At 35.9% G+C, this 23,372-nt stretch overlaps 4 protein-coding genes across 9 annotated transcripts; 2 read left to right on the plus strand and 2 right to left on the minus strand.

Annotated features, from left to right (window-relative positions):
• Positions 1-1,755: 1,755 nt before the first annotated feature.
• Positions 1,756-8,865, minus strand: LOC133717324 (uncharacterized). 6 transcript variants are annotated; one of them, XM_062144015.1, is made up of 10 exons: positions 8,687-8,865; positions 8,456-8,586; positions 7,401-7,472; positions 4,370-4,463; positions 3,712-4,263; positions 3,403-3,618; positions 3,107-3,199; positions 2,902-3,003; positions 2,426-2,689; positions 1,756-2,257 (listed from the first exon to the last, which is right to left on the minus strand). In XM_062144015.1, exons 4-10 carry the CDS (start codon positions 4,385-4,387, stop codon positions 1,946-1,948), a joined length of 1,557 nt encoding a protein of 518 aa, XP_061999999.1. In that variant the 5' UTR covers positions 4,388-4,463; positions 7,401-7,472; positions 8,456-8,586; positions 8,687-8,865; the 3' UTR covers positions 1,756-1,945. The 6 variants fall into 6 exon arrangements, with proteins under 6 accessions (XP_061999999.1, XP_062000000.1, XP_062000001.1 ...); XM_062144016.1 differs by having other exon boundaries at positions 2,366-2,689; positions 3,107-3,213; positions 3,513-3,618; positions 8,687-8,863; XM_062144017.1 differs by having other exon boundaries at positions 2,366-2,689; positions 3,508-3,618; positions 8,687-8,863.
• On the minus strand, positions 4,614-7,394 carry LOC133717325 (uncharacterized). Its single transcript, XM_062144018.1, has 4 exons — positions 5,881-7,394; positions 5,509-5,793; positions 5,323-5,428; positions 4,614-5,222 (listed from the first exon to the last, which is right to left on the minus strand). Exons 1-4 carry the CDS (start codon positions 6,000-6,002, stop codon positions 4,614-4,616), a joined length of 1,122 nt encoding a protein of 373 aa, XP_062000002.1. The 5' UTR covers positions 6,003-7,394.
• Positions 8,866-14,397: 5,532 nt separating the features above from the next.
• Positions 14,398-17,340, plus strand: LOC133713602 (vestitone reductase-like). Its single transcript, XM_062139633.1, has 4 exons — positions 14,398-14,594; positions 14,917-15,441; positions 16,462-16,657; positions 16,962-17,340. Exons 1-4 carry the CDS (start codon positions 14,453-14,455, stop codon positions 17,101-17,103), a joined length of 1,005 nt encoding a protein of 334 aa, XP_061995617.1. The 5' UTR covers positions 14,398-14,452; the 3' UTR covers positions 17,104-17,340.
• Positions 17,341-18,635: 1,295 nt separating this feature from the next.
• LOC133715308 (vestitone reductase-like) lies at positions 18,636-21,045 on the plus strand. The gene is made up of 4 exons (XM_062141754.1): positions 18,636-18,876; positions 19,339-19,863; positions 20,469-20,664; positions 20,755-21,045. Exons 1-4 carry the CDS (start codon positions 18,756-18,758, stop codon positions 20,894-20,896), a joined length of 984 nt encoding a protein of 327 aa, XP_061997738.1. The 5' UTR covers positions 18,636-18,755; the 3' UTR covers positions 20,897-21,045.
• The last annotated feature ends 2,327 nt before the right edge of the window (positions 21,046-23,372 follow it).

The following is a 23,372-nucleotide window of genomic DNA, read 5'->3' on the forward strand; positions in this document are numbered from 1 at the left end:
TCGATTCATAGCATGATAATTAAGTTTTGATTGTGCTCAAGAACCCTAGAAGCATTCCCGGCATGCGTTAGGTTAGAGTAGATGGTGACCGGATGAAATTTACAATTTCTTGATTGTTCTGTGGATTCTAGGAATCGAAACAATTGTCTGTGCTTCAATGTGTATGTGTGAATTGATATGCATGTTGAATTGATTGTTTATATGGTATTGCATCTGTGATCGTATGACGATGTATGAAGAACCAGAATCTCCCAAATTTTGCACATCGTTGAAATTGACAGATGCATGAGCTTAAATTTCTTATAAAGATAATGATCTGGGTAGAATATATAAGCTCAAGTGTTTTGTGGTTTTCTGTTGGCATAAGTGATTATGATGCACAAAGCATCCTTCATTGATATTGGCAGAAAACACTGATCAGGTACATGTAACTGGTCATGTAACTGACCAAGTAACTGTACCTGATCGAGTAACAAAACTGAAATTGTGTTTTGTGTTTTAAAACTATGCTTCAGTTATATCTTCCAAAGAAGTGGTTAAGTATGGTTTTAGAATACAAAACAGCAGTATGCATGCTTGATGAAAATAAATACGGATACTTAGAAATTTTTCTTCTGTCTAAAGATGTGGATAAATTTCTTTGGATAACTTGTTTTCATTGAACATGGCATATTGATAAAGAACTCCAGGATATTAAGTTTCTGCTCAAAAGTGATGCTTAATATTGTTTTTGTTATGGACTGACATGAATGCAAGTATGGTTGTTTAGGTTTTCTGTATGTTCTTGTTTTGGTTACTTAAAGCTAAATAAAACACAGAAAACTTAAATATATTTTCTTTACAAACTGAGAACTCACTCGAATTTTTGTTTTGCTCCTTATGTAACTCTTACATGAACTTGAACAGTGTCTTGATGTTAACTGGAACCAACTATAGAGCTTGGCTAGACTCTGTGGAAAATTATATGGGAATGCATGAGAACATAGACTACTGCTTTACTGAGGATAAGCCTGAAGAGTTAAATGAAAAGAGCACCAAGAAAGATACTGACCTTTACAAGAAGTGGCATAGATCCAATAGAATGGCTAAGAACCTCATCAGAACATCTATGTCTAAGACTGTCAGGGGAAGTATAGAAGAGCCTGAGCTAGCATCAGATTTTCTGGAACTCATAGGTGCTAAGTTTAAAGAAAGTGAAAAAGCAGAAGCAGCTAGGCTAACCAAGGAGTTTCATGATTTGAAGTACATGGGTTCAGGGGGAGTTAGAGAACATATTATGAAGATGATCAATATAAATGGCAGACTCAGGGAACTCTTAATGGGGGTTAGGGATGAGCAAGTAGTCACTACAAGAAAAAACATGTTTAACAACATGCAATTCACGTTGTCAATCACTTTTGACAACGTTTAGCGCATGTTGTAGATGCCAGAGTCATTAAAAGTCCACGAGTTCTTAACATCGCGCTTTGCACGTTGTCAAAAAGAGGCAAAGCATGTTGTTGTAATTATTCAACAATGAGCTCTGCACGTTGTCATAAATTTTTGACAATGTTTCAAGCGCATGTTGTAAGTTTTAACAACACTCTCAGCATGTTGTCTTTAGTTTTCGACAGCATACATGGCATGTTGTCATATTACTGGATACGTTGTTATAAATTTCAGTACATATTATTGCACCCAATTTGCTGGGCTCTGCTTTCCTGTACCTCTATAAACATTCACCATTACTTAAACACATTCACATGCCAATATTAGTACACACTAACCATGTATGAAAAATATACATTTCATTAGGAGTGCGGAGTGCCACATTCTCTTATACATATGTTCTTTACAAAACTTTGTACTAGATTCTTTGTTCCATCAGCATTGACAAAACATGCATGGTACTTCCTGACCTACATATATTCTCTAGTAAAGCAAAATGTACCTGCTACTTCAACTACTAAGGGAGCATTTTAATGGAGCTTTTGGGCCATGCAAGAGTGCTTCCTACAGCTTCACCAAGTTGTTTGGCATCCATGGTTGCTCTATACACTTCCATAGTCTGATACTTATCAAACACCACATCAACCCAAACCTTCCAACAATCTCGTCCAAGAGGCACACAATGAACTTTTGTACTTGGATTTGTTGAAGAGATCTTCCCTTCAGCCACTACTTCATCTTCTTCATAATTGTTCCAATTCAAAAGTGCACATCTTCTATTTTCAAGATCATTGCTTGGAGCATTGATTGGTCGACTTGATTGTTGTGACTACAAATATAAGAAATTAAGAGAATCAAATATTGGTTTAAACATCTAACTAGAAGTTGTTTCACCTAAAATTCGTAAAGCTTACAAATTATAGCAGAGATTACATACCTGAGAAGTAGTTGCATGTGCATTTATCATTTGCTCTAAGTTTCTGTTCTGTTGAGGGACCTCCTGAGTGGCCTTTAAAAGAGCTTCAAGCTTTGCTTCAACCTGAGCAAGCCTCTGTGATTGACTTAATACAGTAGCTTCAAGTTCTTTAACCTTTGCACTGCCTTGAATAGTAGCATTGACTCGAGATGGTGTAGTACCAAACCCAAGCCCACGAACTCGTCCACGAGTTTCAGGTCCTAAAACTCTTGCAAGTGCATCATCCCTTATGGAATTTGCAGATGGTGGGTTCTCCTGTGACTCATTACACGCTTTTAAACCTTCCTATAAACATGCAACATGATCTCAGTATAGGAAAGGTAAAAGTATAACAACAGTGCAGACAACAACAATATTTGAGAAACACCACTTGCTTATGGTTCCAGCAATATTCAGAAACACCACTTACAAGAAAGAACCTTTTTTGTAACCACAAAAAAAAAAAAAAAAACCTTTTTTGATTAAAACCAAAAGATCAGAGAACTCAACTTTCTTACCAATATGGCACCAACAACTTCATTAACAGGTTTACCGCCTTTCTCATGCGCTTTAGTCCACAATTTGACTCTTGTTACTTCTTCAGTAGGATTTTCCTTTTTCTAAACAATGATGCAATAGGAAACTACTCTTAAGTATCAAGAATTCACTATACTATAAAAAAGTGCACAGCTATATATTTACTTATACGCTTGAAAACCATACCATTTTGTGCTCCAAGCGTGCATAACCCATTCGGCTCAATGTGTGAGTGTACTCTTGCTTCTTCCGCATTTTTCTGAACTTCTCACTTAACAGCTGTATACAATTATCTAATTAACACACCCACAAAGCATAGATATAAATAACACACCCATAAAGCACAGCAACACACATTGATTGTTTAACTTAATGAGTTTCTCAAGAAAATAGATCCTATTAATAGAAGTTTTGTAACAGATCATGAATTAATGATGCAATACCATGTGTCCAAAAAGCATCTAATAGAAGGAGAAATTTACCCGAAACTCAGGACCAAGTCTGTATTTCACAAAGTTGTCCCATTCTATCTGAGATTTCACATTTGCTGGCTTGACCTTGTCAATTGCACGTTTCTTATGCTTTTTCCTACTTGCTTTCAGAATCTTTTTTGTAACTGCACACTTATATTGTCTCCAATAATTTCCAAGCATTCTGTAAACCATGCCTTTATGCACCGGATCCACAATGAAGTATTGCTACATTTTTTTCAAACATTTTCATGTCAAATTTCCTCAATAAAAGTCAGATTTCCAATACAAAACTAAATAAGCAAAAAGGGATAAACAAACCTGAGTTAATTTCCAAACATCGTCCTTCTTGGTGGGATCGAGATCCTTCCATGTTGGATGGGTAACTGGGATATGTGTTCTTGTCAAGACCCCAAGAACTGTTGCAAATTTGTCTGAATTTGTGCCATAAGGTTGTCCGTTGGCATTGAAAGTGACATTCATCCTTGTGATTTGGCCTTCAGGAATAATTCCCATTGTGGTTGGACCTCGCTTCTTTTTTGGTTCTGCAGATTGTGGTCTCTCTGTATGTGACTCTTCTACATTACTCTCCACTTCAGCTGATGTATCATTGACCCTCCTATTGCTTGATATAACTTCATCAATTCCATCAGTGTCTTGGACTACAGATTTTTCTTTACCCTTGTGCAGTTTCCTTGACTTTTTTCCTTTGTTAATCACTCCTTCAGATTGTGCTACTCGTTCATTTGGCTGGTTATCTCCATCACTAGTTTGCTCGTCTGCTATCCTAATTCCTGCATTTCCAGAGTTGAGAGAAGCAGCAACTAGAGCACGCCTCAGAAACTTTTTCCTCTTAGAAGCTTTCTTGGAACACTTCAGCAAAAAAAAATGAATACAATATCATATAGAGTTGTAACAATGAATACAAAAACATGATAACCAAACACCCTCACAGAGTTGCTGGTATTACTTTACTCACCTCAATATGCTCAGACATCTTCTGGAGTTGTACGAATCAATCCAAAAGCTTTTATTCTGTAAGTCCAGACCAGCTTTAAGACCTTGTATCAAAGCTAACATATGAAAGCACTAATTAGTTAAACTACAATACAAAGGAAACATGTCTCTGATATATAATGACAAAAAATGCCAACACATTCTGATGACGAAAGCTACATAGCTAAAGAAACATAAGTCAAACATTCTGATGACTAATTATAAAACTATGCATCACATAGCATGCCATCTACACCAATCCTTGCATAAGGTTCATCATGATCTTCATTATAATCTAGTCTTGATGTCTCGAATGGTGTAAATGCAGTCTCATTGCATTTTTCCATCTCGTAAAATCCTCTTGGTGGTGCTTGCATGACAACATACCAACTAGATGACTCATCCTCCCTAGAATAAAAAACTTGTTTGGCCTGCGACGCTAAGATGAACGGGTCTCTCTTGGACTGACTTAATCCTTCATGGAGATTAACTAAAGTAAATCCATCCTCAAATTTCACACCATTGGCAATGTTTGCCCAATCACACTTGAATAGAGCAATCTGAAACGCATGATATGATAAGACTATCACATCTCTTAACACCCCATAATAAGAAACTGGTGAATCCTTCATTGAATTATCCTTTGCACTAGATCTACAAAGGGTATCTGCCTCAATTGAAATACCACATGTTTGTCGAGATTTATCAGCTTCTATGGTATGATATCGAACACCATTGATGATAAAACCAGTATAAGAAAGAGACAGGTCGATAGGTCCACCAGCAAGCCACTTTAATGTAGTTGACACATCCTGGACCATCGACTCATCTTTGATCTGCTCAAAGTGGGAGGCGATAGTTAGATATACACAAATATATAACCTAATCAAAAGCGCACCAAGACTACTTTTTGTCAAAAATGTATCAAAAGTGTACCTTTTTCTCAAACCATTCAGCAAATGACTTTTTGTGCTTATTGTGTAATAATGTTTCATTCTTTGATAGACGTTTATCCAAACGCTGAAGTTCTTCCAAATGTAAACTATGGTACAAAATTGAGTTAATATTATTATTTTTCTTTTCAATACCAAAACATGAAAAAGTAAAAGGAAATATGCTTACTTGCTATATGGTCGGCTTTCATCAGAATTTATCAACACATAGTGATGAGCAGCACGTAACATCTCAGGTGCAAGAGTTATTTTCTTTGCCTTTGAAAGGGCATTCCCTTCTATCAACAAACCATTGTCAAACTCCTCATTGCGTCCATATTTATGGCCTATTTCAACAGCTTGTTTTATATATTTGCTACACAATATTGAGCATTCTTCAGCGAGGTACCTTTCAGCTATGCATCCTTCAGGGTGTGCACGATTCATCACATATCCTTTCAATATTTTCATATACCTAGGACATATTTAGGTAAATCATTAATGAAAATTCAGACGCGAATTACCAAAAATTAAATAATAATGTAAGTAGATTATAACTAACCTCTCAAACGGGTACATCCAACGGTATTGGACAGGCCCACATAGACGAGCTTCTCGTGCTAGATGTATTGTGAGGTGAACCATAATATCAAAGAATGAAGGCGGGAAATACATCTCCAACATGCATAATGTCTCAACAACATCTTCCTCCGATTGTTCCAATTTATTTCTGTCCAGAACTTTTTGACATAGTTCATTGAAGAACGCACACAATCGGAAAATTGCAATCCTCGGTCCTTTTGGTAGACAACCCCTCAAAGCAACCGGTAACAATTGACAACTGGTATGAGTAACGTCAACATGAGACTTTCTTTAGACATACATAACCATGGAGGCAAGTTATATATTGTCAAAATGACTGGCCAACAGCTGTACGTAGACCTAAGATCATGAAATGGATTAAACCCATCGGTAGCAAGGCCAAATCTGATATTTCGAGGATCTGATGCAAAAGATGGCCACCTTCTATTTATTGTTTCCCATGCTAATGCATCAACAGGATGTCTCATCTTACCATCTTGACTTTTATTATTCGAATGCCACCTTAATTGTTCTGCTGTTTCAGTAATAGCAAACATTCTCCTAAGCCTTGGTATTATTGGAAAGTAACGCAAAACTTTTGCAGGGATGCCTTTTTGAATTTTAGAACTGCTTTCATTAAGTTTCCATCTTGAAGCACCACACTTTGGACAATTTTCCAGATGCTGCAAATCTTTTCTAAATAAACAGCAATCATTGACACATGCATGTATCTTCTCATATCCAAGATCAAATGCCTTCACTAGCTTCTTCATTGAATATAAGGACTCTGGAAGTGTGTTATCTTCTGGTAAGAAACTACGGCTAGTGCGAAGAATGTCATCGAAAGCAATATCAGTCAAATAATGTCTTGCTTTCATCTTCAATAAAGCAACTGATGCTGACATCTTCGTATAGTTTGTACAGCCAAAGAACAAGGGAGTTTCAGCTTCTCGTACTAAATTTAAAATTTCTGCCTCTCTAGTCTCAATAGTGTCATCTACATCTTCATCATCTTCATCATTTTCATCATGTTGAAAACATAAATCCTTAAACAACTTATATGTCTCAGGAATCTCAAGATCTTCATGATTGGATTCACTTCCTGTTTCACCATGACAAATCCAAATTTTGTAAGTAGGATCCATTCCTCTTGTTACCAAGTGCTCATAGACTATCTCAAAGTGGTGGTGTTCAGAGTTTCTACATTTGATACATGGGCATATAATCTCATCTTCAGAATTCCCATAATCTGCCCTTGCTTTATCCACAAACATACGAGCTCCCACTCTGTATTCATCCTTAAATCTATCAAATTGCAGCCATTCTTTCTCCATCTTAACAAAAACCACTACTACAGTGCCACTCAATTGCTATTCCTTCTGAACCACAAGGACAAGGACAAGTATTCTAATTGAAATACTATGTACAGTAAGTTTCGGTGCAACAACCAAGTGATGACCTTCTCAAAAAGCAATCCTCGTCTAATTCAAAAGCAATTACCTTCTCTTTCAAAAGCCGCTTGTTCTCCTCGTCTAATTCAACAGCCAAAGACTCCAAGTCAACTTGCTAAGCCTAAAATTGGAAAAGCATAAAATCAGTCCCAGATTGATGCATGCTATGAATATATAATATACTGATGCATGCTATGAATATATAATATACTGAAAGTACAGATAACAAACAAATATATAATATATAATATCAGAATACATTTTGTTAATACAAGAGTCAGAGGAAAAGCACATGTTGGTACATACTTCTTGCATGCAACTTGAATTCTAGCATGCAACGTGAGAATGAATTTGGTCTAGTTTCTTCATTTAATTTGTGAATTGAATGAATCACGGATGGCTTGTTCTGCTATGCTGGGGACTGCAGCCATCAGAATTGAAAGAACAACAGGACTCATATATCTATAGCATTTTGCATTTACTCCATTAATAAACATGTGGGTCATAAACCACTAGCTAGAATCATATCCTTGAAATGATATTCAAACTGATTAGAAAATCCCATGCCATCTAGTTTTTCCATTAGTCTAATGACCCTTCAATGTGGCCTGGAGGAACGCCTGGCCAAACAAATAATGACCCTTCATTGAAACAGACCTGTAAAGCTAACTCGAATCGTGTCCAATACTTCAGAATAAAATCTCCATACATACCAAGAGATAGATAGATCTTAAAACGAGGCAATTTTGATAATATGAAGCACCACATCGAAACTCTGAGATAGATCTTAAACCCAAATTGGCATTAATTTTCTCTTCCCCCATGCTCACTACAACACATTCTCTCAAAAACCATAGGCCCAATTTCTCAAAGCCTAAACTCCAACGTAAAATACACAAACACATACAAGAACATCAATTTGAAACTCATATTATTGACTTTGCTCTACCTATTTTCTCAAAATGCAGAAAACTATTCATAGATTGCAGATACAGAAAGAGAAGCCCATTCAATTCCACATAGCTATATACTCAATTGCCCATTCAATTCCACATAGCTATATACTCAATTGCCCATGAACGAACAACAAGTCAAAGACAATACCTGTAATCAGAATTGGAGAAGCATTGCAGGAATCAAAGGGAGTAATGCAAGCTGATCTTCATACATGCAGAGAAAAGCGAGCTGATCTTCTTGGGAATCAAAGAGAGAGAAGTGAGCAGATCTGAGAGACGCTGCAAGTGAGTGAGTGAGTTGATATCTGAGCTTTTGATTTTGATACCTTGAGAGAATTTGAAACTGAAAACTGAGAACGAAGAGCTGCTTGAAAAGTACCTTGAGAGAGTTGACGGCGAGAGGGAAGGAAACAACTAGGTGGCTCCGACCCCGTCGAACATTATGAAGGTCACCGTCGATGAGTCGATGAGTCGAGAGCTTTTGGTGGCGGGAGAGTTTAGTGATAGCTCGCTTCTCACAAGCTAGGTCAAGGGAGTTTCAAATTTCTCCTAAAATTTAGAATAATTAGAATAAAACTGACAGCTCCCCTCACCAATTTTTTTTTTTTTTTATCTCAAAGTTTTGACAGCGTTCGCCACATGTTGTCATTCCGAAAAATTTTCAACAACGTGCACACCTGCTTGTTGATAACTTAATTAACAACTTTTAGATAACAACACGCAAAGTAAGTTGTTGATAACTAAATTAACAACATGCAAATGACCCATGTGGTAATACATGGTTTGCTACAACGCACATCTTTTGCCCGTTGTGAAATATTGTAAGTAACAATGAGCATTTACAGCATGTTGTTATTTTGATGTTGTGGTAGGCTACTTTTCTTGTAGTGAGTGCATTATGCACTACATTCCTTGCCTAACAGTTTTAGTCATCTTAGGACCAGTTACAACTCTCAAAAGGGAAACTGGACTCTAGATGAACTTATATCCATCTGTGTGGATGAGGAATCTAGGATCAAGGAAGAAAAGGAACCTGCTACAACCATTAACCTCATTGAGAAGCCTAAAAGGAAAAAGCCCCAGAATAAGCTCAAGCCTACCAAAGCCATAACTAAGAGTTCAACAGCTGTAGTGGCCAAGGAAAACAGGCCATTCAGGTTCAAGTGCTACTTTTGCAAAAGAGTAGGACACATGAAAAAGGACTGCACTGGCTATAAGAACTGGTTAGCCAAAAAGGGTAAGATTTTTTCTAATACAGTTTTTTCCTTAGAAATTAATCTTATAAATGTTGAACCACAGTCTTGGTGGATAGATTCAGGCTCACCTATTCATATTACTAATTCTTTGCAGGGATTCATAAGGAGGAGAATCCCAAAAAGTGATGAAGTGAACCTGTGTGTAGGAAATGGCATGAGAGTAGCAGTCAAGGCTATTGGAACCTTAAAGCTCGATTTAGGATTAGGAAAATTATTAGTTCTGGACAATGTTTTTTATGTACCTTCCATGAGAAGGAATTTGGTTTCAGTTTCTCTTTTAGTAAAATCTGGTTGTAGACTTGTTATGGATAGTAATGGAATTCTTATTTCTAAAAATTCTGTTCAAATTGGTTCTGGTGTTATTATGAATGATTATTTACAGTTAAATTGTTCAATGGCTCAACAAGAAATTTTACTTGTTGAAAATAACACTAACAGTACTAGCACTTTAACAGGTGTTAAAAGAACCAAACTAAATGAAAAGTCTGCATTTTTATGGCATAGAAGACTCGGCCATGTTTCAAAAGAGAGACTGAAAATTTTGGTGAAAAACAACATCCTAAATGAACTTGATTTTTCTGATCTAACAGACTGTGTTGAATGCTTTAAGGGAAAAATAACTAATACTAGAAAGAAGACTGCATATAGAAGCCAAAATTTATTAGAACTCATACACACTGATATATGTGGACCATTTAGGCATCAAACTATCTGTGGAAATGTGTATTTTATCACATTCATTGATGACTTTTCTAGATACAGTTATATTTATCTACTTTCAGAAAAGGCACAAGCATTGAAAGCCTTTCAAATCTTTAAGTCTGAAGTAGAAAATCAACTAGAAAAGAAAATCAAAACAGTAAGATCAGATAGAGGAGGTGAGTTCTATGGCAAGTACACTGAATCCGGCCAACAAAAGGGTCCATTTGCCTTGTTTTTACAAGACAATGGAATTAAAGCTCAATATACAACACCCTATAACCCACAACAGAATGGTGTTGCAGAGAGAAAGAATAGGACTCTTTTGAACATGGTTAGATGCATGATGTGTACAACAGGTTTGCCTAAATTTCTGTGGGGTGAGGCTTTAAAAACTGCAAATTATATTTGCAACAGAACACCTAGCAAAGCCATAGAAAATACTGCTTTTGAGCTTTGGTGTGGCAGGAAACCTAGTCTTCATCACTGCCATGTTTGGGGATGTCATGCAGAAGCTAGGATTTATAATCCAAGCTTGAATAAACTTGATCCTAAGACAGTTAGTTGCTATTTTATAGGTTATCCAGATAAATCTAAAGGCTATAAATTATATTCTGCTTATCATTCACCTAGAATTTTTGAAACACATCAAGTAAAGTTTCTAAGTGAAAAAGTTCACAATACAAACCTTGAGGATTTATCCTCAGATTTTGAGGAAATTGTGTCGGATGAGAATATAAGCGTAGCATTGCCTTTAGAACAAGAAGTAACTGATCAAGTCACTGGTCGAGTAACTGACCAAGTAACTGATCACGTACCTATAACTAGTCAAGCAACTGACCATGTCACTGACCGAGTAACTGTCACTGGACAAGTCACTGACCATGTAACTGGTCAAGTATCTGACTAAGTCACTGGTCGAGTACCTGTAACTAGTCATGTCATTGACCAAGTAACTGGTCAAGTACCTGTCACTGGTCATGTCACTGACCATGTAACTGACCAAGTAACTGTCACTGGTCAGGTAACTGACCACGTAACTGACAACCCTCAGCCTAGAAGATCACAGCGAGCAAGAAAACCAACTTATGGGGGGGAAGATAGTGACTACATTGTTTATCTGCAAGAAGCAGAAATTGAAATAGATTGTGCAGAGGACAATGATCCAACTACATTTAACCAGGCCATTGAAAGTAGTGAATCTCATCAATGGCAGCTAGCAATGGAAGCAGAAATTAATTCCATGAGTCAAAATGCAGTTTGGGAATTAGTTGAACCTGACCCAAATCAGAAACCTATAGGTTGTAAATGGGTTTTCAAAACCAAAAGAGATGCAAATGGCAATATAGAGAGACATAAAGCAAGATTAGTTGCCAAGGGTTTTACACAGAAGGAGGGCATTGACTTTACTGAGACTTTTTCTCCAGTTTCTACAAAAGACTCATTTAGAATAATCATGGCTTTAGTTGCTCACTTTGATATGGAGCTACACCAAATGGATGTTAAGACAGCCTTTTTGAATGGTGAACTAGATGAAGTGATTTATATGAAGCAGCCAGAAGGTTTTGTGCAAGCTGGAAGTGAAAACTTAGTATGCAGGTTAAGAAAATCAATTTATGGCCTTAAACAAGCTTCTAGACAGTGGTACAAGAAATTTGATTCTGTGATTTCTACTTTTGGATTTACAGAGAATCTTGTTGATGAGTGTGTTTACTTGAAGACAGTTGGGAACAATTTTATTTTCCTAGTACTTTATGTCGATGATATACTTTTGGCTAGCAGTAACATCAAACTGCTTAAAGACACCAAGAGCTTTCTGTCAAAGAATTTTGACATGAAAGACTTAGGAGAAGCATCCTATGTACTAGGCATTGAGATTAAAAGAGATAGAGCACAGAGACTACTTGGTTTGTCTCAACAGAATTATGTTACCAAAATTCTAAAGAGATTTGGTATGGAGAAGTGTGCAACTGGAGAAGTCCCCATGTCCAAAGGAGATAAACTAACCAAGAAGCAAAGTTCCAAAAGTGATGTTGTGAAAGAAAATATGGAGTCAAAGCCTTATGCTAGACTTGTAGGAAGTCTCATGTATGCACAAGTCTGCACTAGGCCAGACTTGTCTTTTGCAGTAGGGATTTTATCAAGATTTCAGTCTAATCCAAGCCATGAACATTGGGTAGCTGGGAAGAAAGTGTTGAGATACCTGCAGAAAACTAAAAGTCACATGCTAGTTTATAGGCAAGTGGAGGATCTGAACCTCGTTGGATTTTCAGATTCTGATTTCGCAGGGAATTATCCAGACTCCAAGAAGTCAACTTGTGGATACGTGTATATGCTAGCAGGAGGTGCAGTTGCTTGGAAAACCATGAAGCAAACTCTAGTTTCAACCTCCACCATGCAAGCTGAATTTATTGCAGTATATGAAACTGTGTGTGAAGGACTTTGGATCAGGAATTTCTTGATGCAGACCAAAGTGTTAAGTCACATTGTGGCAGACACACTTGTGATTTATTGCGATAATGAAGCTGCAGTTTTCTTTAGCAAGAACAGTAAAAGATCAAATAATTCTAAGCATATTGATTTAAAGTATTACAGTGTTAGAGAAAGGGTTAAGCATGGTGAGATAGCTGTTTTGAGCATTGACACGAATTCGCAGCTAGCAGACCCCTTCACCAAGGCCTTGTCAGTAGCAGCATTCCAGAAACATACAGCCAGCATTGGAGTTTTAGCAAATCTAGATGCTTAGGTTCAGTAGAGAGTTAATCCAGTTGGAGCAATTTAAATTTCTAAGGTTTTTGAGTTCTTGTATTTTTTAGTTGTGGTCTCTTGACTTTATTTATCACAACTTGTTTGTAATGACAGATTTTATTATTATCAATAAACTTTTGAGGTATTTCCAGTTATGATTTTGCTGCAGCTTTATTGTTTTATTTTGGAAATTATCATCTTGTTTTGAATATCATACTTGCTATCAGATGGCTTAAATCATGTGAAGCATGATGTTAAGGTTCAAGCAATATTTTTAAGCCATCAGTGTTCAGTGAATTTGCTTGAGTTTCTGGTTTTAGAAACATAAAGTAGGACCTAATATATGTTTACTTGTTGATACACATTAACATATATTGTATCACTTCTGGTTGAACATATGTGGATTGCAGAAGCTTGTGTTAGTGGTTTTGAAACTCTGCATTTTTGTTAAAATGTATACTGTTTCTTGCTCTGCATAAGTAACTGTGATCTGACCATGTTGAAATGGATTTTCGATTTGAGTTTGTTATCTGGCGCGCACTTCAGTAAGTTAAGTAGGTTTTGATGTTTTCTGGTGCAAATCATCGAGCATGATATGTGTGAGTCCAAGGGGGAGATTGTAAGATCAAATATGGACATAACACATGTCATCATAAAGTAATTGATGATTAGCTTAATATCAATCCTAGTTTAACATGGATACAAACAGTGAATCAATACTAGTGACTTAATGAAGTAGTGTATCAATTCATTAAGGATAGTAATCCATTGCTTAGTCGACAAGAAAGGCTACAAGTTGTGATACATTAGGAATCTAAGAGTGAAACCTAAACCGACAAGGAATGCTTTAATGGGAAGCTTCTTGAGGTTTAAGTCTCATATATATACAGATGAATTGGTCCCTGATTACTACCACGACTATTGCATAAGTTCTGTCCATTGAGAAGCAAGTTGGTAAGTAACAGAAGACTATATTCAGTGATCGAGTTAAGCAGTTGCATAAGATGGAATCCATGACTGTTATTGCTGAAGGTAAGCCTTAATCCTATTATGATTGTTGTGCATATGTTGTGAGCATGTAACTATGGTTTTACAAAGCTTTCTTCCTTATTTCATGATTCAATGCTTGCATGCTTATTAATGCATGTCTCCTCCATCTTCAAAGATTGCTGCCACCTCCAACCTATGCTTATAGGTTTGTTTCTTACCTTTCAAACTCTACTGCACCAACTTTGCTATTCATATAGCAACTAGCCTTCTTTGCATTCAATGGGTCACCAAGGCTACACAAAATAATGATTTCCTCATCCACCACATGGATTTCCTCCTCCAATTAAGGAGGGACTGACCCATCATTTCAAGCTCTCCGTGAAAGCTAAATCATCATCTCTATAGCCATCACCTTAATTAGCTAATTAATTAAGTAGGACAATTACACAGTGATGGAGAGAGATCGGTCGATGGAAGAAGTCAGAGGCACAGTTTGTGTAACTGGTGGAACAGGATATATAGCCTCATGGCTGATTCTGAGGCTGCTTCAGCATGGTTACTCGGTTCGAGCCACCATTAGATCCAACCCTGCTAGTAAGTAATTGGGAGCATATATGGACAGAGATGCAGTTAGTTTTAATAAATATTCATATACCAAACGATTCAGAGAATCGATATGTATGATATGTTTTCTATTGCGTGCATAACTTAATTTGTTCAAGCTAATTTCTTATTTCCAGAAATTTAACTCGCTTTTAAGGCCTTTCAGGTTTCATAAACACGCGGTTTGAACCAGTTAACCAGATCGGATACTTTTGTCCAAATTAAGCAACGTAGTTTTAGGGTTCAGAGTTGATCAAATAATCTGCAGACTCTAATTTAATGAGCTTGTATATGTTCCATTTGTTTATGGCAGAAGGCAAGAGAGATATCAGCTACCTGACAAGCCTTCCAGGAGCACAAGAGAAACTCCAAATCTTCCATGCAGATCTCAACAACCCCGAGACCTTCAACGACGCCATCCAAGGCTGCACCGGTGTCTTCCACCTTGCTCACCCTATGGACGTTGAAGGCAAAGAACCCGAGGAAACCGTAACCAAACGAGCCCTGGAAGGAACACTAGGCATTTTGAAGGCATGTCTAAGTTGCAAGACGGTGAGGCGAGTGGTTTACACATCCAGTTTGGCCACAATATTGTACAACAGCAAGCGTCTTGAAGAAACTGATGAAAACACATGGAGTGAGGTTGATGTATGCAGAAGTAACAAGCTTGTGAGCTCTTCTTACTTGGTTTCCAAGACTCTGGTGGAGAGGACAGCCCTGGAATTTGCAGAGAGGAATGGTTTGGATCTTGTCACTGTGGTTTTGCCTATAGTAGTTGGACCCTTCGTCTGTCCAAATGTTCCTGCTTCCGTGTACATGGGCATGGCTCCCATTTTTGGTATACTATTTTTCCCTTTATACTTTATAAACTGGATTAATACAATGCATGAAACGATTAAAATATCAGGAAATTAGATACATCGAGGGTCAAAATAGAAAGGTATCAACACAAAAATAAGGGAAAGTATATAAAGTATTGAGCAAAATTAACTAAACTAAGAGCAACTTCAACAGCTTCCTTATAATTTCTGTATTATAGGGAAGCAAAAGTCAAAGCTTTAGCCTCTTTTTCTTCTCCAACTCCAACAGATTCTCTATTTTACAACGATCTCTAAAATCTCCATATTCTTCCTTAAAATTTTAGAGTTTGCTGTAAATATAGGGAATTTGGTTTTCTCTTTCCTCACTTTCCCTAAAATAGGGATAGTTATAGAGAATCTGTTGGAGCAAAAGAGGCTTATTTTTCCCTAAAGTAGAGAAAAATCAAAATATAGGGAATCTGTTAGAGTTGCTCTAATGTGCATGTACACACAAAAACTTGTTCATTTCAAGGATTTTGTTGACATTCTAAGCCTTGATGCATGTATGTCAATGCTATATTCCGGGACAAACCAATTGTCATATATGCTAATTTAACATATTCATTTCATGTTGTTGACAAGAAGTGTATCTCACATCAAGAATGTAAATCGTTCTAACTTCTTTGATATATAAAATTAATGTCATGAAAGTTTGAAATTCTAACTCTGCATACCGGCCTTACCAAATGATTTAGTTTTTTTAACTTGACGGTATCAAAATGATTTGGTTTTCTAACTTGTATACTTGAATTCTTTGATCGATCATACCATTTTTGACATAAACATGAATGCTAGCTAGCCATTTTTGACACACACAAAATCATTTATTCTGTCATATTTGCCAAATAGTACTACATCTGTACATCATTTGGGATATGCTCTTTATTAGCAAGTTGGATATAATTGATTCCATGCCACTTCTTTCTGAAGTTTTATTGCATTCTATATAATTGAATTTTAACTTGCTCAATTAGCTAGTGTTTTTTCAATCCATGCAGGTGACCAAGAGCAATGTAAATATCTTGTTAGCACATATATGGTGCACATAGATGATGTGGCGAGTGCCCATATCTTCCTTCTTGAACATGCTAATGCAAAAGGGAGGTACATTTGTTCGTCGATCCAAACAACGATTCATGAGTTATATGACTTTCTTTCCGCAAGATACCCAGAACTTCATATATCAATACCAGAGTAAGACATCGTTTCTCCTGTTATATTCTTGTAAATAAAATGCTAGCGTTAGTAGTGCATGCATATGTGTTACTCACATCAATAATCAGCAATTCAAAACGGCCCATATAATGATGACATATGATCGATGTAGGTTTTCACAGTAAGTCTTAGACCAATAATGATTTACGGTTTAAATTAACTCACATGAGCGTAAACGATTGAAGCTAACATACCTCAAAACATTTCTTCATTAATTCTTCTTTTGTGATGTCAAATTAATGTGTCAATGCCTACTCACTTTTTCTAATTGGTTCCTTTTCAGTCAGTTAATGGAGATTAAAGATTACAAAGGAACTAATGTATTTTCAATGAAACTGTTGAATACTGGCTTCAAATTTAAATACTGCCTTGGGGAAATGTTTGATGGCGCTATTCAATCTTGCAAAGAGAAGGGTTTTCTATAATTCATGTTATCAGTGAGCTGTGGACCGTGTCTAACTAACATCATGGAAGTTACATGTTCAAATCTCATTAGCATTAGAGATAAGTGAGAAGATTAACTATGTGTGTGCGTGTGATTCATGTTAAGAAAGGAAGTATATATTTGCAACACCTTTACCGGCCTGATCGATGATGAGAATAGCTATTTATTTTTACCACTTTTTTCTAGTACACCTTTATCTGGTTCTATCTGGGGCTTGGTTGTAAGTGCAGATGAAATACCTTTGCTTTGCCCCCACATAGAGTGCAAAATTCATGAAATGAAAAATTTTGCAGATTCCTCGTGAGTCATGAATGAGGTGAATTTGTTATTCTAATTTTCTAATAGGAATTACTTTACTTTCCTTTCATTATGTATAATTTTACTCATTATAAATGACATCTCAAACTCAACAAAATTTTCCTCTTTTTTTTTTTTTTGATCAAAAGAATACTTCATTAATAATGAATTGAATACAATGAGTTGTGGATCAACAATCTATAAAAGCACACCGATATGGTGACCCTTGCAAAACATTGACCCAACTAGACTTCACACTGGAAATCCATACTGACAGACTGATGAAGCCAATTCGGCCCCGACTCTAAACAAAGTAACGGTTGACTAACTTTCAAAGCCTCTTTTGCTAAACGGTGGGCAACTTTATTACCTTCTCGTCTCACAAAATGGCTACTACAACTAGGAAAAGACTGAATTAACAACTTAACTTCATCAATTAAATGGTAGTGCACTTGCGTATATTTCCTTCTTAATATTTCCAAACAGAAGAATGAGTATATTTATGAATTTATTTATTTATTTATTTTGACAAAAATATCTGAGTTTATAAAAACTTGTATTATCTTACTGAATAATTATTTTGTGGTCACGGAGTAAAGTGCCACGTGGTGGTCCAAGCCAATAGTATTACTCGAATTTGGTGGGGACCATGCAAGGAGTGAAAGAAAAAGAGATAAATTAAATTAAGAGACCAATCAGAAAAAATCAGAAATAACTGCAAGACATTTGTACCAATAACATTAACCGGGACCACTACGTGTACCATGGTCTGGAACCATGCTATAATTTTCCTATTACTAGTAGAAATGCCTAAATAAGGAGGGTTGTGCACTTCTTAGTCTTGCTATCTTCTATGTTTACATAGCTCAGTGCAATGTAATAGGGGCAACGCACCTACTAATTGGTAGTGCACTTGCGTCTTCTAAATTGCACAGTTGAACCAAGGATCGGTGTTCATTGGTAATTTGGTATTGAATATTCATATCCGATGATGTATCACGTATGGTAACCTTTATTAATAATAATAGATTCCTTCCAAAAACGAAAAAATATAGAAAAGAACAACAACCGTAACAACGACAATTGAGCCTTTGTAATTATGGCATAGGGACCCAGCTAGCTTCCACCAACAACCATAGGAAAGTCTTCCACCAACAACCATAGGAAAGTCTTTGTGCACTCGAGTAGAAATGAAGAATTTATAAGAAAGTGACGAGACAATGGAGTTGAAAAAATAGTATGGGGTTAAAATGAATAGATATATCTAGACTCTAGAGAATGCAAAGAATCAGATTTGTGAACTGAAGACAGAGTCTCACAGGGATAGAATCATAGATGGAACGAGAGAAAGGTAGAGTATGTGTAACGGGAGGTTCAGGGTTCATAGGGTCATGGTTGATTCTGAGGCTTCTTGAGCATGGTTACTATGTCAATACTACTATTAGATCAAAGCCCGGTGAGCCATCTTCACAGTTTCACTTCCCTTGCTTTTATAAATGTGGGTATTAACTTAGTTGATTCCTCGATTAAAGAACTAGGGGTTTTAATTATGATTGAGCTGGTTGTTTATGTATCTGCATGCCAAATTGTCTCTGGGTATGAATTATTTGTTTTGATCATAATAAATATGAACTTTCCTTTTGTAAAACTCTAAAAGAAATTGAACCAAGTTTTAAATTTAATGCCTAGAAGTGAGTTATTGCTATGAATGTTCAAACCTTTGCCTTTCTGAAACATTTTTTCATATTGGGATAAAAGGCCAATCTACAAGTTTTCTTTATCGTTGAATTGTTCTGCCTCGCACATAAAGAAGTCTTTACTGTTAGCGCAAACTGAAGTTTGGCGCAAATTTACTGCTAGATACTTAGTTAGTGTGTACTTGAAAACAAAATCATAACAGTAATACTTTTTCAATCAGAACAAAAGAAAGATGTAAGCTTCCTCACAGCTCTACCTGGAGCAGAAGAAAGGCTCCAAATTTTCAACGCAGACCTAAGCAACCCAGAAAGTTTCAATACAGCCATTCAAGGATGCGTCGGAGTGTTCCATGTTGCTACTCCGGTTGACTTTGAAGACAAGGAACCTGAACCAGTAGTGACCAAACGATCAATTGATGGAGCCCTTGGTATCCTCAAGGCATGCTTATATGCAAAAACAGTGAAACGAGTTGTGTACACTTCTAGTGCATCTGCTGTTGCATTTAGCAACAAGGATGTGGAAGACATGGATGAGAGTTTTTGGAGTGACACAGATTACATTAAAGCTTTAAAGCCTTATGGAGGCTCATACATGATTTCGAAGACATTGACAGAAAGGGCAGTTCTTGAATTTTCGGAGAAAAATGGATTGGAGGTTGTGACAGTAATTCCTTCTTTTGTTGTTGGCCCCTTCATTTGTCCCAAGTTCCCTGGCTCTGTTCGGACCGCATTGGCTCTGGTTTTAGGTATGTTTAGCATAAAAAGACTAAAAACACATCTGCTTTGGTTGCATTTCCAAAAAGAACTAGTAGACATATCCTATACAATTTCTATTTGTGCAAACTATCTACTTTGCCTTCTGTTAAACTTGGGGGCTTCAATGGCAATATGGCATACAATGTGTTTCAACGCAATTATAGTCTTATTGCAATACTACCGGATATAATGTTAGGCCTTAGGATAAGCAAACACGTAATATAATATATATCTGCAGGCTGTTTTGAATAAACTATAACAACAGTTTCAGACAACTCATGAGTTTAGTACATTCTTACTTAAAATCGATGTTGGGAATAGATGTTTGACTTCTAGAATTCGATCAAGGTTCCTTGTTTGGTGAAGTATCTTGTGAATCTGTAAGAGTTTATATCATTCCAAGTTAGCCTGTTGGAGTTGGCAAATTTGGAAATGCCTTCTTTTCATGAATTAGTAAAGGAATACTGCACATTTAAAATGACAGACATGAAAATGAAGGATTTAAAATCCAAATCTAGAATAATTAAGAATTTATTAGATTCCAAAGTCCTAACCACACGTTAAAAAGCTTCTTTGACATCTATGCTTAATGCAGGCAACAGGGATGAATATCCTGTTCTTATCAATATATCAGTGGTACATGTGGATGATGTCGCCAGAGCGCACATTTTCCTTTTCGAACATCATGATGCAAAAGGGAGATACAATTGCTCATCAAATGTCGTAACAATTGAAGAAATGGCCGAGTTCCTTTCTGCCAAATTCCCCGAATTGCAAATACCCTCAGCAGAGTAAGTTAACTATTCTACTTCATATTACTTCAATCTCTCTTTTTGCTTCCATCTCTAAATGTATTTCGTCTTGGATCTGTCTGTTTGCAGGTCATTAAAGGAAGTTAAAGGTCCTAAGTTTCCTGGTCTGTCATCAAAGAAACTCTTGGATTCAGGTTTCGAGTTTAAGTATGGGGTTGATGAGATGTTCAGTGAGGCAATTCACTGCTGCAAAGAGAAGGGTTGTCTCTAATTCCTCTCTGGCATTATAAGATCTACATATGGTCCTATGCTATGTAAACTTTGAAACATTACGGGTACAATCATTCCCAATTTGGAGGGGAAAGGAACTTTTCTGGTTTAATACCAATAATATAAAAATAAAATGATTTGGAATGGTTATTTGGGGTGAACTGAAGATGATTTAGGGACAAATAATCTCCATAAGTAGTCTTTAAATTTAATCATATAGAGCACCCTTTCTTTCTGTGAGGCAAACAGGGAAAAGTGATTTCAAGTTTAGCATTGAGCATTGGGTCTGTGGCCCTGTGGGTGAGTGTATGCACATTATCAAATTCAGGTGCAAATTATATATGTAATAAACATTAGTGAGTCTTCTTCTAATCTTATTTTTGAACAATTATTTTCACATACTCAGTGATTTTCGTACTCAGTTGTACTCAACTGCTGTTGAATTTAAATCTAATGGTGGAGGATATTGATGGAAATAAATAAATTCTAACTGCATTATTATATTCATCATGTGAGTTAGATCCAATGACAATGAAGCACAACATAAAATTCATTAAGTGAATATGACTCAATAACGACGCTATAGAATTTAAAGTTTAATGTCTACTTGGGGGCCCAAAAAAATGGTTTTGTGTTAATGCACTTCTCTCTTTTTTGTTTTTCATATTGTTGGATTTTGATGAGAGCAATGTACTTGCGTGAGTTATTGATGGTAGTGATTCTAATGAAAACCTTTAAAATGATAACTTTCTAAACAACGGTTGTGAGCAGGGGTGGAGCCACATGGGGACCCAATGGGTCTGGTGCCCCACTCACTTATATATATATATATATATATTTTTTATTTCTGTATATGAAAACGTTTATAAGTAGCTTAGCGTTTCTACAACATTACCACTAGCCAACTTGGTGTAGTGGTAGGGCATGGATTTTGCAGCTAGTCCTTGATTCAAATCATGCATGTTGGGAAGATTAGGGTGTGTCCTATAACGTTTTATGAAATTATTTTTGTAATACTGGATTGTAGAATGAAAATGGGGAATTAAACTACAAGTTTTTAAGATGTAAATATATGTTCGGTACAAGTATTTCAAAACTTGAAATATCAAAAACATATCTATCATTTAAAAAAAAAAAAACATATCTATAGCACTCTGTTTAGTTTTTCCTGAGTAATCATGAAAAATTGACTATTTTGTTTGTATTGATTATGAATCCTTTATTGGTTGTTATGAGAAAATAAACAGATTATTGTGAAGGAGATTGAACAAGAAGAATCAAATCCCTCAAATTTGTTTATAAAATATATCATATGAAGTTGCAAGCTCTTGAATCTTTAGTTCAAAAAGATAATTCAATCAAATGTCTCAACCTTAGTTGTTAATTCCTCTTGCCCATGAGATAATCCAATTATATTGAAGCATAAAATACCGAAGCTTTCACCCTAAATCATCCGTATAAATTAGATCTGACACGTGAAAGAGGGATTTTCTAAATCCTTCATTCTTCTCTACTGCATAATTCTGCAAGTTTCAATTGATTGAAAAAAACGGGGAAGAAGAAAGTTCAAACAACATATAAAGTAGATGAGATCATGAGAAGAGATGATAAGTCTCAATGGAAATTGTGGGAAAGAAAGAGAGAAAGATCAAAAGTGAGGAGAAGAGTTTGTGGATCTATGTGCTTAAAAGTAAAAAAAATTAATCACTTTCTCTAATTGTAGGGCAAGTTGTTTTCAGGAAACAATGAAAACGTCAAAAAGTCATTTCTCATATTTATTCATAGTTCCTGAATTGTTTCCTAAAATTTATTTTCCTTGTTTTTCAAATTTAATGCACCGAACGCAAATTCATAAATTTTTGAATTCATAAAACAAAAAACAGTATCGCAAAATGATACCGAACGGGCCCTTAGTTTTTCAATTTTTTTTTTCTTTTTGACAACATTAACACAATATTTCCTTATAGTTTTAAAAGTTAAAAATAAATTATGTCTCTGTAAAAATTGTCTACTATCTAAAGCTATAAATTTTAGAGTTAATTTGATTAAAGTCCAAATCTAGATTCTATATTGATTGTAGTCCGGATGAATTTTTTTGTTAATTGCGATCCTATAACTCAGCTGCCATATTGGATTTACTTCCTTTTCTATCTTGCCGACTCAACACCTAAATTTTTCATTCCTAATATACCCTTATTTAAGATCTTTTGCACAAAAAATTAATATATTAACTATAATCCTAAATTATTGCAATCTGTTTTAATGTAATATCAGGAAATTTAATATGTTGACATTAATTTATATTACTGATTGAATTCAAAAGAAAAATCTATATATAATAAGACACTATTCTTCTTTGATCTTGCCTCATTCTTTTTCTCATTCTCCTTATTCTTCTTCTTCTTCTTTCTCTCATCGCCTATCAATATTGTCTCGTCTTTCTTATCACCACCATTGAGGTAAATATTATTATTCCG

Source organism: Rosa rugosa, chromosome 6 (assembly GCF_958449725.1).
Source record: "Rosa rugosa chromosome 6, drRosRugo1.1, whole genome shotgun sequence".
Classification (NCBI taxonomy): Eukaryota; Viridiplantae; Streptophyta; class Magnoliopsida; order Rosales; family Rosaceae; genus Rosa; species Rosa rugosa.

Coding starts and splice junctions, on each gene's coding strand:
- LOC133713602 (XM_062139633.1), top strand. CDS start 14,453: ATGGAGAGAGATCGGTCGATGGAAGAAGTCAGAGGCACAGTTTGTGTA. Junction 15,442..16,461: donor GGGCATGGCTCCCATTTTTG/GTATACTATTTT, acceptor CAATCCATGCAG/GTGACCAAGAGCAATGTAAA. Junction 16,658..16,961: donor CTTCATATATCAATACCAGA/GTAAGACATCGT, acceptor GTTCCTTTTCAG/TCAGTTAATGGAGATTAAAG.
- LOC133717325 (XM_062144018.1), bottom strand. CDS start 6,002: ATGTTGGAGATGTATTTCCCGCCTTCATTCTTTGATATTATGGTTCAC. Junction 5,429..5,508: donor GAAAGCCGACCATATAGCAA/GTAAGCATATTT, acceptor TTTGTACCATAG/TTTACATTTGGAAGAACTTC. Junction 5,223..5,322: donor CTGAATGGTTTGAGAAAAAG/GTACACTTTTGA, acceptor CACTTTGAGCAG/ATCAAAGATGAGTCGATGGT.
- LOC133717324 (XM_062144012.1), bottom strand. Junction 3,619..3,711: donor ATGTTTGGAAATTAACTCAG/GTTTGTTTATCC, acceptor AAAAAAATGTAG/CAATACTTCATTGTGGATCC. Junction 3,200..3,402: donor GACTTGGTCCTGAGTTTCGG/GTAAATTTCTCC, acceptor AATTGTATACAG/CTGTTAAGTGAGAAGTTCAG.
- LOC133715308 (XM_062141754.1), top strand. CDS start 18,756: ATGGAACGAGAGAAAGGTAGAGTATGTGTAACGGGAGGTTCAGGGTTC. Junction 18,877..19,338: donor TACTATTAGATCAAAGCCCG/GTGAGCCATCTT, acceptor TTTTTCAATCAG/AACAAAAGAAAGATGTAAGC. Junction 20,665..20,754: donor TTGCAAATACCCTCAGCAGA/GTAAGTTAACTA, acceptor GTCTGTTTGCAG/GTCATTAAAGGAAGTTAAAG.